General features: G+C 38.3%; 1 protein-coding gene across 1 annotated transcript in view; it reads right to left on the bottom strand.

Moving 5' to 3' along the window:
• LOC132632534 (callose synthase 10) overlaps positions 1-18,034 on the bottom strand; it is a 66,376-nt gene that overhangs the window by 4,409 nt on the left and 43,933 nt on the right. Inside the window, exons 36-46 of the mRNA XM_060348507.1 lie at positions 13,136-13,255; positions 12,546-12,661; positions 12,376-12,459; positions 8,394-8,506; positions 7,848-7,900; positions 7,594-7,770; positions 7,012-7,059; positions 6,169-6,327; positions 600-713; positions 431-519; positions 191-349 (exon numbers count right to left, since the gene is read on the bottom strand). Coding sequence (XP_060204490.1) covers positions 191-349; positions 431-519; positions 600-713; positions 6,169-6,327; positions 7,012-7,059; positions 7,594-7,770; positions 7,848-7,900; positions 8,394-8,506; positions 12,376-12,459; positions 12,546-12,661; positions 13,136-13,255 — 1,232 coding nt within the window. The remainder of the gene's footprint in view (positions 1-190; positions 350-430; positions 520-599; positions 714-6,168; positions 6,328-7,011; positions 7,060-7,593; positions 7,771-7,847; positions 7,901-8,393; positions 8,507-12,375; positions 12,460-12,545; positions 12,662-13,135; positions 13,256-18,034) is intronic.

The following is an 18,034-nucleotide window of genomic DNA, read 5'->3' as shown; positions in this document are numbered from 1 at the left end:
TCGACTTACTAAATATAGAAAGAGGCACTCTTTTTGGGACAGACCGAGAGGAAAGTAAGACACTTAACTGGGACAGAGGGAGTACATGGTATAGTAAAATCGGTGCTTCTGTAAAATGCATTCAGTGGAGAGCAATCATATCAAAGAAGTTTCCATAAAGAATAGTAAAAACGAGAAATAACAAACATACTTTTGCCATTCAAATCCAGAGGGATTGAAGATGTAAGGAGCAAATAGCCATGAAATAACAAGGAACCAACTGCTGAGACTTAGTAAGATAAATGAAGTAGTGCTTCCACTACTGTAACCATATGCCAGGTATACTATAAGAAGCAAAGCCACTTCCAACCTGTGGAGCAAAGAGTATCAAATGACAGTTCTAGTTAAAGAAACAAATTCACAAATCAAATCGATGGAGCACAAGACTCACGCTTTAACAAAATGACTTCTAGAGTAAAGCCTATAGTTCTCCGCGAACTTGATGTGACGAACAACGAAACCTCGTCCAGTTGCCCGGTACTATTTAAGAGTAACGTGATGGATTATTACAGGTGCCTTTTATATGTTACTTCAGAGTGAAATTCATATGATCCATTTACCTTTGCACCACCATGGAGGATAGTGCGTCCAAAATAGTGAGTCCTAGTCCCGAGTGAAAAGGTAAAGAAGACAGAACAAAGCTGAAGCTGCATCGTAATAAAGCTGAAGATGGCCTGCAAAATTAGTGCATGTGAATGCAAAGCAAAAAACTAGAAACACCAATTTAAGCACAAAAAAAGACAAAATCCAGTATTATCTATATGATAACACGAGATACAGTTGAAGTTAGACAATGTGTGTGTGTGTGTGTTTTTTTTTTTTTTGATAGTGTGGAATGCTCCCGGGCACATCTCCCGAGGCTCTCTCTCTCTCTCCTACTTCCTAGGATTGTAGATTCGCCTCTTCTTGCCTGAATTTGATCTGTCTGGTAGCTCAGCTTTCACCTACTGTGAACGCTGAAATTTTTCCTTCCTCTTTTTTCTTCTCTTTTCCTTTCTCACTCTTCAAGATTTTTTTTTCTCCAGGTTTCTCAGACTTTCTTTAATGGGGGAGAATAGAATGTATTTTACAGCAGGGTTTAAGTCTTATGATATCACTAGACTTAAATCAAGGTCGGAACTATGGTTTGATTGGGTGGAAAGAAGCCGTAATTTGATGCGTAGAACCACCTTTAACGGCAAGATAATGGAGTGGATATGCTATGTCCTTCAGGAAGCCTCGGGGGACAACGGAACGCAGTCGAGAAGGTGGAAAAATAAGGAGCAAAATTCCTTATATTTCTGCTCAAGGAAGAGCAACAAACATGGCAGATTTATCTCTATTGTTTCAGTACAGGGAGACAACAGAGCTGTTATTATACTACCAGAAGTCACATTCAATGCTGGATGGAAGGATATTGCATTTAAGATTATCAGATTCATGAAGGAAGACAAAAGTCCATTTATTACAAACATTCCCAGGAAGGTTGACCCCAAAATCACATATGCGGCTACTGTCAGAGCTAGCAAGTGGCAGGCAAATGATCAAAAGGACGCAATGGTCAATACCCGCAACAATAAAATTGATGTGAAACGAGATGATGATTCCGCTGAGAATGGGCTACTGGCAAGATGTGTAGTTGGCCATTTTAGAAGAGATTTGAAGGAGACACCAACGTTTTCTGATCTAAGACGATGAGTCGTCTCGACTTGGAAGAATGCTTTTGGAGTGAACATCTACGAAATGGCAGAATCTTTCTTCCTCTTTGAGTTTCCAAACAAACATATGGCGGAGCATGTATTGCAGGGCGTTTGGACTTGGAAAAAGGAGAAAATCTTTCTGGAATGGTGGTCGCCGGTTGCCGGATGTAGCACTGATATTCAGGAGAAAGATGGGACTTGGATCAGAGCTATGGGGCTTCCGCTTCATTTCTGGTCAGAGAAAACCTTCAAAGCTATTGGAGACCAATGCGGTGGATGGCTACAAACAGAGGAAGAAACATCCCTTAAGAATCATCTCAAATGGGCTAGGTTGAAGATAAAAGGAGGAGGCAGGAATGTACCTACAGAAGTAATAATAGAAGAAAAGGGTTTATTTTTCATCATACCTATCTGGAGCGAGACGCCGGCGAGGGTGGTTGCCGGAGAAGATGGTCGGAAACTGGTGACAGACCGTTGGGTAATAGAGAGATCCAACTCCCATAATAGGGTTGACAGCTGCAAAGTTGACTTCCCAGAGCACGTGGGTGCCGAAAAGGGCAAAAATCGCAGCAGATCTTCTTGGGAGCAGGAGACGGCACGTGAGGGAGACCTGGTCAACGATATTTTAAAAAGGAAGGATATTGGGCCTTCTAACGATAGTGGGCTGACCCAACTGAACATACCAGAGGAAGCAAATTTCGAAACCTATGGGGAAAAGAGTTCTCTGTTGGGCTTTTCATTAAAGCCCAAGTCCCTAAAGAAAGATATGGGACCAGTCTGCTGTATTCCCAATCGATTAGAGCAGCCCAGTTATCTCGATCCTCTTAACCCAGAAGCTGAAGAAACCTCGGACTGTTTCATCTCAAAAAAATTACAGCTGGCAATAGCAGTGCGACAGGAGAATATACACGATCCTGAGATCGATTGCACATGCAAACCTCAATTAGCTCGATTTCATGGAGAAGATGACAACAGTGATGATGATCAAGGATCCAGGGACTTGGTCACAAATATCACAGAGGGAAATTGCTCACAGATGGACCAATTTCAACAGTTGGAGCAGTTGACAATTGAGGACATTCAACCTTTGGATGTACAAGTGCAGGCAGTTGAGGGGGAGACAATTTTAAGGGTGCAACAAAATATATTGAAGTTTAGTAAACAACTGGGTGTGGAAACTCAGGGGTATGAAGATGAAATATGGGCCTTATTCTTGAAGCTGGATAAAAGAATACAGGAAACCCTCAGCAAGACCAAACCTTCATCTCCTAAACCTAGGGGTCAGAATGAAGTGAAGAATCTTCTGGAATTCGGAATCAAATTCAAAGATGGTGAGCCAAGGACTAGGGGGAGGGAAGCTAGCAATGTTTCCCGATGAAAGTACACATTATCTCATGGAATGTGAGGGGATTAAACGATCTCGACAAGAGGAGGTTGATCAAATCTCTAATACTCGATTGGAGGGCTGGCATATATTGTTTCCAGGAAACTAAAATGGAAGGGGATTATGGGGAAGTAGTTAAGAATTTATTCAGTAATAGACGGGCAGATTACGTGGGTTTGGAGGCCAATGGTAGAAGTGGAGGGATTCTTATCATGTGGGATAAAAGGGTTTGGACAGGGGAATTAATCAATTTTGGTTTTTCCTCTATTTCCTGTAAACTCTGTTCTAGATTGGACAATTGCAGCTGGGTGTTAACTGGGGTTTATGATCCTAATTGCAGAAAAGAAAGAAAGGAGCTTTGGATGGAACTAGCAGGAACTAGAGGGGCATGTGAAGGAGCCTGGGTAGTGTGTGGGGATTTTAACACCACCAGGTTCCCTACTGAAAGAAGGAATTGCACTGTTTTATCTAGAGCTATGAAGGATTTCTCTAGAATCATTGAAGACCTTGATCTGCTAGGTGGAAAATACACTTGGTTCAGGAGTGATAATTATGAATGTTCCTCAAGAATTGATAGATTTTTGCATTCTGTGGAATGGGATGAAAAGTTCAACATGATTAAACAATCTGTTTTACCAAGGATTATCTCTGATCATTCCCCTATATCATTGAAATGTGGAGAATGGGATTTCTCAAAATCATATTTTAAATTTGAGAATTGGTGGATGGAGGTTGCAGGTTTCAAGGAAAGGGTGGAGGAATGGTGGACATCTTGTGAAGAATCAGGTAGACCAGATTATATTCTGGCTTGTAAACGGAGGTTCCTGAAATCAAAACTGAAGGAGTGGAGTGCTTTAAATGGGGGGAATCTGAAGGTCAAGAAAGCAAATATCCTATACAAAATCAACTCTGTGGATTCCATACAGGAGCAAAGAACCTTAACAGAAGATGAACTACTTTTGAAAGCAAGTTTACAAATGGAGTATCATGAAGTGGCAAAAAATGAGGAAATCCCATGGAGACAAAGATCTCGAATTCTATGGCTGAAGCAAGGGGATAAGAACACTAAGTTCTTTCAGAGGATGGCTAATTGCCATCAGAGGTACAACCACATTGACAGTCTAGAAGTGGAGGGAGATACCATCACTGATCCACAAATAATTAAGGGGGAAATTGTGGATTTCTATCGGAGACTTTACACTGAGACAGAATCTTGGAGACCTAGCTTCAATCTACAAGGAGAGTCCAGAGTTACCGAAGAGGAAAATGTTTGGCTACAGAGAGACTTTGAAGAACAAGAGGTGCTCGACTGTCTGAAATCATGTGCAGCTGACAAAGCTCCGGGTCCAGATGGCTATTCTATGGGATTTTTCCATTGCTGCTGGGAGATTGTGAAAGAGGATCTGATGAACACTGTTAGGAATTTCCATAGAAGTGAATTCTTTGAAAAGAGCTTTAATGCAACTTATATTGCATTAATCCCTAAGAAGAATGGTGCCAAGAGACTAAAAGACTTCAGACCCATTAGCCTGATTGGGAGTGTGTATAAAATCATCTCTAAGTTGCTCACGGAGAGGCTTAAGAGAGTGATCAACAAGTTGGTAAATGGACACCAAATGGCTTTCATAAGAGGCAGACAAATTATGGATGCAGCTTTGTTAGCAAATGAATGTGTTGATTCTAGACTTAAAAGGACAGAAAGCAGGCATATTATCCAAACTTGATATTGAGAAGGCATATGACCACGTTAATTGGAACTATCTACTTAAAGTTCTAAAAGACATGGGTTTTGGGGTGAAGTGGATTAAATGGATTTCTTTTTGCATAAAGACAGTAAAATTTTCAGTTTTGGTGAATGGTTCACCAGAAGGGTTTTTTTGCCTCAGAAAGAGGTTTGAGGCAGGGTGACCCTCTTTCACCTTTCCTCTTTCTCATTGCCATGGAGGGTATAAATCAGATATTTCAGGTAGCAAAGGACAGGAGTTTTGTGAAGGGGTTTAGAGCTGCAATTGGGGGGAACAATGGCACTGAGATCACACATTTACTATATGCAGATGATTCACTGGTTTTTTGTGATGCAGATATCAGCCAGGTGGAATATTTGAGGTCTATTTTGGTGATTTTTGAAGCAGTATCAGGGCTACATGTTAACCTTAAAAGATTTGTTTCCTGAGTTCTATAATATTGCTACTCTACCAGATGCAAAACTTGAATCAGCTAAAGGAGTACATGGATGGAATATTACTTTCAGAAGATTACTACATGATAGGGAATTGGAAAGAGCTGTGGTATTATTCAAGACCTTGGAACAATTTCAAGGTTTTAAAGAATCTGAGGATTCTTTGTACTGGAACCATGGCAATAATGGTGTTTTTACTGTCAAATCAGCATACAATTATCAGCTTAGGCAATATACACAATCCGATCAGTGGCCATGGAAATCCATTTGGAAGACTAAGGCCCCGTATAAGGTTTCATGTTTCTCTTGGCTGGTAGCAAGAGAAGCATGTCTCACCCAGGAAAACTTAAGGAGAAGGGGTTTTCATCTATGTACTAGATGTGTTTTGTGTGATGCAGCCAGAGAAAGTAACTCCCATTTATTTATACATTGTCCTTCCACTATACAATTGTGGCAATTTTTCTTGAACATGGTAGGACTAAGTTGGACTATGCCGGCAAACAGCAGTGAGCTATTGAAGTGCTGGAACTATAATGGGGGAGCAGTAAGACAAAAGAGTTGGTGGAAACTTGCCCCAGCAGTTATTTGGTGGATAATTTGGAAGGAGAGGAACAATAGAGTTTTTAAAGACAAATGCAATTCTGTGCAGAAAATCAAGATGAATTGTGTCATTTTGTTTCACTTTTGGTGTAAAGAAAACTATGTAGAGGAGGCTGAATCACTAGTTGATATGATAGGTTCCTTGTGAAGCAGTAGTCCTAAGCATGGTGGGGTTTTTGCAAGTATGGCTGCACTGTTATGGTGCAAGTTTAATATATATATATATATATATATATATATATACATGTTACCAGTCTCAAAAAAAAAACACGAGATACAGTGCATACCTTTAGTAAACCAAGTTCAAGAATGAAACCCATTACCATGGGAACAGCAGTGAAAATCCCTATTTGAACAAAAAATTGAGCATTCAGAGCAGCATCCAGTGCAGTGTTACCCATAAGTTTAGCTCTCGTTGATATTCCTTCATCAAGTCCAGAGAAAGCCTGCTTGAAATAAGAGAACTGCTGAGACTTATATAATAGTAGGTAGGACCAATCAAGAATTGTTGGCAACCCTCTAATATTAAACGGTAGACATATACCATTCCGTTTGAAGGACAAAAGCATGTTGTAGAATCAGTTAACAGTTGACTTAAAGATACTGAAGTTTTGGTTTAAAAGCTAAACATATGTATTAAGTTCCTCATCCTTCCATATAGAATAAGTTGAAGAAGTTACCGCAGTTTTATTCATCCTTTTCTCTCGATATTGTTGTAAGGTTTACGTGCTCCTAGGAATATATCTAACAGTGTCAGACAGTGACACCTCACACCAGAGCAAATTAATGTTCTCAGACATTCCAAAGCAAACCATGTTTACGAAGATTTTTATCCTTTAAATTAAAAAGAAGAAAAGCAGCTGAACTCACTAAAGTTCAACTGTTCTCCTTGTTTCATTAAAAAAAAGTAGTTGGTAAGTTCATTCATTTTCTCTAAATGTGCCTTACCATGATATATGTAATAGACAAACAGATCACGTTAGAAACATCAGGGAACAGTGCAATAAGAGGCAAGATTAATCTTGTTAAACATCTCAAGAAAGTGCATGTACATCACTCCACACACATACAACAGTGACAAACAACTAAGACTACTAGAAAAACAGAAGAGACATGTTTGAATATTTTACCAGATATGCTCTTCCATATAAGAAAATATATACAGTGAGGACTGTCATCTGCAATAAATAAAATTATTATGAGAAAAAGCCAGAGTCAGCAAACGGGAAAAAGAAACATACTTTTCTCTCTAATATTATATGAAACTAGCCTGGAATCTATGAGAATATAGTTTAGACTAATTATTTATGGGAGTCCAGAAGAGAAATGTGTCTAAAGCAATTGTTGGAATGTGTAAAGATGTTAGAATGAAAAGAAGCAATACATTCGTTTCATATACTATATTATGGCCCGACGTTGCACCATCAATTATGGAAAAAACTGACTCGGAATAGTTCATTAGACTGACCTCTAAAATATACATTAAATTAATTTACTGATCGAGAAAACAACAAAAGATAGTTTAGACTAGCATGATCAGAGGTGAGGTGGATAGTTTAGACTAGCATGACCAGAGGTGTGGCCTCGCTTTTTTATATTAATCTGAAAATTGCCATGTAAGGGAAAGACAGAATATGAGACATCCAAAAGGAGGATGGATCAAGTAATTTGGGAAATAGGGAATAATAGAAGAAAAAAGAGAGATTTGATACCATTGTACAAACATAATAACCAACTGTTGTGAAGTAGAATGAGAGCATCCTAATGAAATCAAAAAGTTGGCCAATCCTGTACACATCCCTGCTCAGAACTTGCTCTCCATTTCCACCAGCTACCTTGCCTTCAAATAAAGCTATTTGATTTAACCCAACATCTCTTCCCTTTCCAACCTACATTCATCAACACAGCCTTCAAGATAATTAAAAAAATCATCTAACCAAATGTAAGAAAGCGTAACTGTACCAACCTGAGTATACTCATGGTGGGTAATATTACCCTGCCTTAAAGTGGAATTAAAACCTGCAAAGGACAGTGGAAACCATAGATATAACGCTAGAAAATCATATGCTTCAGAAAAAATAAAAAGCACCGCAAAAGTTACAGTAGAACTGCCAGCTTAAAGAAAAAACTGCTATTCGAAGAGACTATTGGCTGAACTTCATGGAAAGTCATCCTCTGTGCAGTATCATGTGCTTTGTATACATTTTACTTGTGCGATTTCCCCCTGTTAGCAATGTAACTAACTTTTTCTTTCATAAAGGAAAAAAGAAAAGAAAGGAATAGAAAGAAAATAACAATAACATGGAAGCTAGTCAAATAAACCAAATAACAGCAACAAGAGAAATTTTGTGAAGTAGCTCTATTTGTATTCATAATCTGAAAAATGTTAACAATCACCACATGAAGTCCAGATTATCGATATACCAAACAATGGGAATTAGGCAGGAAGTGATTAAAGGAAAAGGTGGAAAAAAAGGAACTACTATGAGTACATCAAGTCTCTCAAACTTACCGGCATAGATGTCTTCACTAATGTTGATAACACGCGATGCCTTACTAATGCCACCCCTTGTGATATGAAAGATTCGATCGAAGATATCAGGATGTCCATAGTGCATGCGAACTCTGCAAGCCACTTACAAAAATGAAAAACTTTTCTGCCAGATTCTTTCACATAAGCAACTCTTTTCAAGAGACGGTCACCCATGGAGAGCAGAGTTATTGACTTTAACAATATATTAATATTATGATAAATAGTGACTCAAACAGTCTATTAGTAGTTAAAAAATAATGTGCACAGGAAATGGAAACAGACCAGAGATTCATGACACATGCTTCATAATGTACTTAGGCAGTTCAAATAATTGTAACACCAGTGCATGAGTTTCACCTTGCAATAGCTGCACAACTAGTCCAAGACATTGGTCTTTTTCCAATTTTATTTCACATACATATTTTTTTATTAACGCAGAAGGAAGAGAAAAAGAAAAGATGCCCAAACACTTGTATTTGAAGGGAAAGCATAGTAAACACTAAACCCTGCCAAAAAAATTTTAAAAAAAAAAAAAAAAAAAAAAACAACAACAACAAATATAATCATACAGAGGCCAAATACATGTTATATGGGTGTGTGTGCATGTGCGTGTCTGTTTCTGTTTGTGTGTTTATGTAAAAAAAAAAAAAGATGTAAATACAAGGAGGAGATAAAAAGAATGACTCCACAGAAACCCAGTAGAGCCCTTGAATACCCATGTACCTACCCCATCCAAACACATGATTGTAATACATAGCCAATGAACTATCACTATTTCATTCCAGATTTTGACAAAGAAAAGAGTAAAAACCAGAGAGTCCGAATAGTGCGTGAGAAAGATTGGTTTCCTGCTGCAAAATGCATTGAAACAAGGATAAAAAACATTCAAAGTGTTGGTCCTACTGGTTTCAGTTGCAAAGTATCCAACATGTCGGGTTCCCTAAAGGGAATGCCCAGGGTTCTTAAAACAAGAATAGGAAGTGCTCTTTAAGTTTCAAAAGACAATGGAGCTTCTCTAGTAACCAGACAGGGCATACTATTAGCCTTTACTAGGGGGGGAAAAAAAAAAGAAGGGATAGATTAAAAGAAACATGTAACGACCCTCCCGGTCGTTATGAAAAATATAGGATCACCCCACCAAATAGAACCTTCACAAGGGTAGAACGAGCTAATAGAAACCCGATTGTATAAGTCTAAGAACTGAAAACTTGACTTGTTTGTGATTATGGTTTGTTTGTTTGGGTCCATTGGGGGGTGACGTAGGGAATTAGAACTCCGTTGGGAATTCCAAGGCCATGGGAGAGTCTGTATGGTGTTTTTATACCGATGTGCATGTTTTTCTTGTGTTTGTGAGGCCTCGGATGAAATGTTGGGTGGTAGAGTTGAAAAACTGTGAAATTACCGAGCATACTGGTTCAGTATCACTGCGGCGGCGGAAGTGCCGCTGCGGGGGGTGGACCGCCGCCGCGGTTAGTCGAGTTTGGGTGTGTCCGCTATGGCGGGCACTGGACCGCTGCAGCGGTGCCGCTATAGCGGGATCAGGCCCGCCACAGCGGAGGGAAGGATTTAGTGAGGTCCGCTACAGCCGGAACTCGCCCGCTATAGCGGGACTGCTGCAGCAACGGATGGGCCACCACAGCGGTTGACGGGGGCAGAATGTTGGCTTTTAAACACTTAGTTCCGAATTCTTTATTCATAAAACTCCAAAACAGTTCCCCACAAGCACGTAGGGCGAATTTCCAAGCTAGGGCGAGAATATCCTTGAGAGGTAAGTCTCAACCATTCCTTCCAACATTACGCTTTCATCTCCATGATTATCATCCCTTTTATGGGTCTACAATGGTGAATTGGAAATAGTAACACTAGAACTTGATAGACTTTCAAAAATTGATGGGTTATGATTGCTTTGTGTGTTTATCATCTAATGGCTTAGGCTATCACCTTTTAATCAAGAATCGAACCATTAGAGACATGAACTAAATGAATTGAGACTTAGGGTTTCATAAAAATGGTAGCTTGACCATGGAAACTGCTATAATAGATGTTTTGATTAAATAACCTTGTAGATTCATTGCTGGTTGTTGCTAAGGCCAATGTTGGGCTAATTTACACCTAGAAATCTTTCACCCATTGGATTGGGGCTAAAGGGAAAGGTGTTCTTTGAATTGATTTTGTGACTAGAGTAATTGTGACTTATTTAGCTTTCTAATTGCTAGACTTTGAGCGTTCCGAGGCTTTACGGAAGCGAAAGAATATAGCGGAGTAATCTGCATTGTTCCGGCTCTACATCGAGGTAGGTTACGTCTACGTGAGTTAGACTTTGATTAGTTGATTGTATGTGTTGTGAAATTGATCGGACGAAGCATGTCTAGTCTTCAAACATGATGTGTGGGGTTGAACTTCCTATATGCTATTGATTGAGTGATTATGTGAGCTTCGTGCCACTATTCATTGTGTTGGAACCTACAAGTTGATGATGTTGTGGTGAGAAGTTAATATGATCTTCTTGGTGAACGTGAGATACAAAATGATAATTCGATTATTGAAAACAAGGTGACAATAGATACGGGTATATATATATGAAAAGGCTCATTTGACCGAGGGTGAGGATGAGGCCTAGATATGAACAGACATATTTTGACTGGGGGTGAGGATGAGGCCTAGATATGAACATGCACATTTGACCGGGGGTGAGGATGTGGCCTAGTTGTGAGCTCGGGTCCGAGGTGTGAGTCCGGAACGAATGGTACATGGCCCCCCTGGCCCCCCTGCAGATCATGACTACTGAGTAATGACATCATTTAGCATGTGTGTACAGCATGTATTTAGTTGTTGTTGGTAGACTATTTACGTTGTTTGCTTCCGTTATCTGACTCTTGATATCATTGGGTGACTTGATTGTTAATATCCTTGGTTGACTTGCTGTTGGGTTATTTGATTATGTGTTATTGACTGGCTTGTCTATTTTATTGATTTTGTGATGTATGCATGATACTAATCTTAGTCGGCCTATGATACATAGGGATCCAAAGACTGCTAGCCGACCTCATATCTAGCGTTGAAGCTGTTTGCTCACAAATTTAGGGTGAGCTTTTATCCATGTCAGGCCGCCCGAAGATCTTCTTTTATTAATGTCTATTTCCATTCCAGAGACTGATGGTTATTTATTTTAGACAACTTACATTCCTTAGGCATGTTTTGGATTAAAATCCTTGTACAGTGACTTTCGGATTTTGGGGTTGTAATAGTTAGGACTTCTACATTTACTTCCTTACTTTATGGCATGACTAAATTTTGATTTGTCTTGCGCTTGAATGGTTAATAACTGATTGAATTGGTTAATATAAAAATGGACTTGAATGAGTAGATGGCTTACGTATTGGTTCGCCCACTAGGAGTTAGTGTGGGTGCCAGTCATGGCGGGTTGGGTCGTGACAAAACAGAAGCTGGGGCAGAGGTTGCAGTCAAAAAGCAAAACCTCTTCTACGAAAAACAGAAGTTTATGATTCTAAAACTAGCCACGTCAGCTTAGCTGCATTGGTAACGGGTACACACAAAACAGTTTCAAGGAATCTGTTAGGACCCAAAATTGCAGTCTCGGTAGACTAATATGATAAGAAGAGATAATATACTTGATCTTAGCAAAAAGGCTAAGAAATGTATGACTTCTCTTAATAAGATAGACACATATAAAAGCTGAAAGAGATACATAGAAAGTAGAGCAGCAATAGTTGCCACTATTTCAGAGGCTTTCTATTTATATTTGTGAATAGTACCATCTCAGCATGTATTAACACCTCAAGGTAACCTGAATTGATATAGATACTGAAATGCGAGGAAAAGACGGAACTAGAAATGACCAAATCCAACAACAATAAAAATGTTTGATGCTAGTGAGAATTTCTAAAGAAAAGAATCCCATTTTAGACAAGAAGATCAATCTACGTCAAAAGATACTAACTTGAGAGGCTTTGCTAAAACACGTTGGCCCAAGGTTACAAAACTGGTTTCCTGGTTGGACATAAACCAAGCGAGCGAAGAGACACTGCAGAGTTGAAAACCAGTACACAAAGTAGCTTAGCAACATTATCGGAGGAAAGATTGTTCATCCCAGATTCAACAGAAACTCACCTTCCAGTAAAAACATGCTCCCTAACACCAAGGATAGTGGGTGGTCGGAGCCCGTGTTTACCATGAAATTCCTCGAGAAGATTTCTGACTTTCATTGCTTCCTCAAGGTAGTTATCCTGCATTAGAGAGACAAAATTTAATTTATGCTTGGAGAAAAGGAAATGAAAAAGAACCTCTACTTGTTTATATTTACACTTCACAGTTAAATGTAATGACAATGTATCCCAGGAGCAAGGAAAAGATCTTTTTTACAGAATGGTATAAACTGCGAATAAACCACGTTAACATATCATCCAAAATGAGTCTCTGCTGGCATGACAACACTGGAAATACAAAAGTATACTGATTTACTTCCAAATAAAGAACACTGTAAATCGCACAATATTAATCACGATTCACGTGGAAATACAGATGCAAATCTTTGAGGACAAAGATGTTCTGAAAGCAAAAATTTAAAAGAAATGCCTTTTTTATTTGAAAATTTGAAGAATTCCTGATTCCACGCTCAGTATGTGTAAACTAATCATATACAATTTGGACAGGGAAAAACATTTACCTAATAAGTCAAGCATTAAGGGAAAACTACTTACCTGATTCATATCAATTGTTTGAACTGCTTCCCCACGGGTAAATATTATTGCATGGTTTTGGTTTTCCGGTTTGCCTTCACCAAGTTTTGGATCTCCAGGAAGCTTAACTGAATATATTTCCTGCATGTAAAACAATTTTAGGAGAAGAACGATAGAGAGCTAAGTCTATCTAGGTAGGTCATCAACTACAATTATTAATACATCCTAAATCCAAAATGAGTGTTTGCCCAGTCCCATATCAGCATGGCTTATCAGGATTTAGAATTCATTGAATTACCATGCCCAACTCATGAATACAAGCCATATACCAAAAAAGGGAGAACCTACAACTCTCTTTTTTGCATTGTATAGTGGCCACTGATCTATGTACATGTTCCTTGCAATATTTGGTCTTAATTGGGGTCATGAACTCATGCCTCAGACACCAGCTGGTGTATATGAAGAGTTGATAAAGCCATAAAAAGGTTATGGATGATGATCCCTGCAAGCATTTTCTGGTGCATCCGGACTAAAAGGACCAGCAGATTTTTTTTATAGAATCTCAACTCTAAATCACTCTATTAAGATTAGATGTTTGCCTAATTTGTTGAGCTGGACTAACTTGACTATTGTAAATTGCACTGATCAATTCTTTGACTTTGTTAGCACTCTAACCCTCGCATAGTCTTTTGCCTGTACAGGAGCTACTCTCTCCGGTCCATTTTACTTGTCATGTTTACCTTCTGCAGGCCCCTTAAGAAAACATTAACTAAAAGGGTAATTTGACCAAGGGAAAAGGTGGAAACTAATAGTTAAATATATCTTGGTTTTCTAAAATGACAACTATTTTGGACCATCTATTTTTAGTAAGGATGACAAGTAAAGTGGACAGGACGTAGTAACTCATAATATCATGTAACTTTTAGCATCTGCTTGATTCTTTTTCTAATGATAATCAAATTGTTGAATTTCTCATCTGCTTCCCCCTTTAATCCTTCACTTACCGTTACTATTGTAAAGTTAGAAGGCTATAGTAATTATATCTCTTGGGCTGCTTCACTAGAATTGTGGTTCATCGATCAGAAGTACGATGACACTTACTCAAGAACTCTACAGAAGATAATGAACTACATGGATCAAAATAAATGTACAAATATGAAGCATGTTCTGGCATACCCTTAATCAGAAGCTACTTAATCTGTTCCAGTCTCGTAAGAATTCTTACACGTTCTGGCCAAAAGTCAAAACCTCATACAGAAACGATATTAAGAGCATTATTAAAGTTGTGTCTGACATCATTTACCTACAACAAAATCATCAGGGCATGGAAAGCTGCTTGAGTTTATTGGAACCCTAAAGGATCAATTTGATTATCTTGTCATTTACAATCAATAAAACTGACCCTGGTTTCAGATGCAATAAAGTTGCATGATACAAGTTTAGAAGACCATGATTTCAGCAAATGCTTTCTCATAATTTCAAAAACTACCATTAACAAATTTGTGTCGGACAAAGAATCTGAAATCCAACCAGAAACATCAATGCAATGGGTAAAGCTGTCTAAGACCTTTATAACCCCTTCTGAAGCCCTTAGACAATCCATAAAGGACATATATAGCTCAACATCTTCCACACGCCTAACCTGATTTGAAGTTCACATGTTAAGTGTAATGAGGATTTACGAGCGTGAATTGTGCTTACGAAAGTGTTGGCCCTGATAACAGTGTTTTCAAAGGCGCGCTTAAGCCTAAGCGAGGCTCAAAACGTGTTGAGCGCTTTGCCTCACATTATGTGTGCTTCAGTGTCGTCATTAAGCCTATAAGACATACTTTTCCTTGCCAACGAGCGTCTCCGGAACAGGCGACACTAAACAATTGATATTTCACTTTATTGTAATTTTTTCAATTTCATTGTCTACATATTTGTTCTTGTTGCTTATAATTATTAGTCTTGAACTAGACACGCATATTTGTAATTTCATTGTCTCCATATTTGTAATTCTTTCATTAAAGCTCATGTTTTATTTGCGCTTTGCACTCAAAAGCCTCAACACTTTAGAGCTTTTTGGTGCTTTTCACTTTTGATAATGTTGTGGATGCGTTTGTGGGAAAGACGTATTCCAGAAGGGAAGCCAATTAAATTAAGTACAACAACAACAAACCCAGTGAAATCCCACAAAGTGGGGTCTGGGAGGGTAGAGTATACTGTACGCAGACCTTACCCCTACCTTGGGAGGTAGATAAGCTGTTTCCGGAAGACCCTCGGCATAATGACAAGATTTTCAAAGCAGTATGAAGCCAATTAAATTGAGTATTTAATTATATTTGTAGTAGCTTTCTGTTTAGCGATTCTTATTATTCTTGAATAGGATTTATGTTTCCTAGCTTCATAAGGATTAGGCTTAGCTATCGTTATTATTCTAGAATAGAATTTATGGTTCCTAGTTTCATAAGGATTAAACTTCCTATTGCTGTAATAAGACTCCCTAATTAAACGGGTATTTGGGGAAAGAAACAACAAGCGTATTTAACCAAAAACAAGAGATCGGAGTTCTCTCTTCCATTGAACTTTAAGGTTTCAGCTTCCCTTTAACGAGCTGAATTTATATCCAAAATAGATCAATCTAGGACTTCGGACACATGTAATAACCCAATTTTAAATAAGGGTTATTTGGTAATTTGGCCTAAAGATTATTTTTTTTAAAACGAAATTAAAAGGAGTGGGCCAAGCCTATTGTCTTATTCTGGTTGCTGGTCAGTTTTTAGGATTTACAGAGCAGAAAATTAGGGTAGTTGTTGGCTGTAGTTTTTAAAAGAAAAGAAAAGAAAGGGAAAAACAAAGAGCAAAACTATTGAGAAATTGTGGAAGTTCACGGGCAGCGTAGAAGGGCACAACAAAGCTTCCTTAGTACAGGTATTGGGGTTACGTTGGCTCTTTAGCATAATATATTTTTGGTGAATTGTGATTTTCCCCAAATAAAACTATGGCTATCACATTAGAATAAGAGCAGATTTTATATATATATGGCTCAACCTTGAGAGAAGAGAGAGTAGGGAGGATTTGGTGGAATTAGAGATGAAGTACTGAATTTTTCTTAAAAGCTACTGTGCTAAACAATTCTTTGTACTTATTAGAATGTATAATGATTACTGTGGTAATGATTAGCCATGACTGGAGGACACGATGATTTGGCAATTATTGGTGAATTGGTGTAATTAGACATGAAATACTAGTCTTTGAAAGTTGCTATGGAAAACCCAATTTTGTTATTGCTGCAGCTACAATTTCTAGTAGGAGTACTTTTAAGTTGAAGACCTAATGAGTAAGTCATGATTGGATAATAATGAGAGGCCATAGGATTATAATAAAGATACGACAATGATTATGATGAATAATCATATGGAAATTATGACACTGAGCATTACTTTGAGAAATTGAGACTTAGCACTATTTTGGGAAATTGGCCAGTTGAAGCCATTGGTTCGGTGTTGTTTAGCTGCAGACTTCAGATTCCATCTTAAACTGTTTATACACAGTTGATCATCACTTTTGGAATAGCGAATGTGAATTTACTAGACAGAATATCCGCTAGTTAAGTTCGGATAGTGATGTTGAGATATTATTATCTTTAATCTTGAAAGTTAGAGATATTGAGGTTTGACCCCGACTAGTATAATTGACAGCTTTAATAAATATTTTTGAATAGATTGAGGCCAGAGGAGGCCGTTTAGTTGGTGTTCTAGACGCTGCAAGGTTGGGGAAACTTGTCATTAGCGAACTAAGTGAGACTTTAAGCTTTGGGTACTTGTTTTTCAAAACCTGTTTTAATAATATATTTTGTCTACCTGGTCCATGTGTTGGGGCGAGCGTGTGCTTGGCAGAATTGGTGGTCCATAAGGCCAGCCACATGTACTTGATTTTCAAATACACTAAAACTCTCATTATAAATTGTATCGTGATGTGATACGGCTGTGAGCCATGAGATTAGGGCATTGTGTATGCTTCGTTTAGCACTGTGTATGCTTCTTGATTTCACTAGGGCATTTTGTATGCTTCCTGATATATTTGGCACATTGTGTATGCTGCCGTGGATTCATGGTGTTGATTATTCTTTAATTGCCATTTATAGCAGGTCCTTAGTGTAAATTGAGTTGAGATATATATTATTCTTGATAAATGATGGTTTGGACCTAGTTGGATATTATATTATGATATAATTCTCGTACATATTATTGTTGTGCTTGTTGTGTGTTTGTATTTTCTTACACTTGTTCCAGGGGTATTTAAAGTGGCGGGTTGAGAATCTTACTGGATTATATTTATGTATAACTCACTCCTTACCTACATGTCTATGCAGATACCGTTGGTGAGAACGAGGTTTGTGGCTAAAGATTTCGTGAGTGGATTCTGTTGCTTAGGTAAGCCACCGCATTGTTCTTGGAGGCCGCCATTTCAGCTCTATCTAGTTTATTTCTAGTTATTTCCTTTATTTTGGGTTTACATGCCCGACGTTTAAACTCATGTAACTCTATTAGATGCTCCATGGTCTCAATGTGGAACTTGGGCTAGTGATTCTTCTATCTTAGCGTTGGTTGGCTTTCATTAGTCGATAATGGATTTGGTTGATGACTATTTCGTATTTTATTATTAATAATGTCGTTGGACCTGCACCTAATTGCTTTTAGTATTTTCATAAATGACTATTAATATGAGATATGATTCGCCTGGCGGGTGGTATATGCTGGGTGCCAATCACGTCTAGGGGTATTTTGGGGACGTGACAACAAAGGCAAGGGAAAGTCGAAGTTAATTGATTTAGAATTTCCTGTTCACCGTCCTTAATGGATTTGGTTGATGACTATTTCGTATTTTATCATTAATAATGTCGTTGGACATGCACCTATTTTCTTTTAGTGCTTT

This window comes from Lycium barbarum, chromosome 3 (genome assembly GCF_019175385.1).
Source record: "Lycium barbarum isolate Lr01 chromosome 3, ASM1917538v2, whole genome shotgun sequence".
NCBI lineage: Eukaryota > Viridiplantae > Streptophyta > Magnoliopsida > Solanales > Solanaceae > Lycium > Lycium barbarum.
This window is presented reverse-complemented; position numbering and strand designations above follow the sequence as displayed.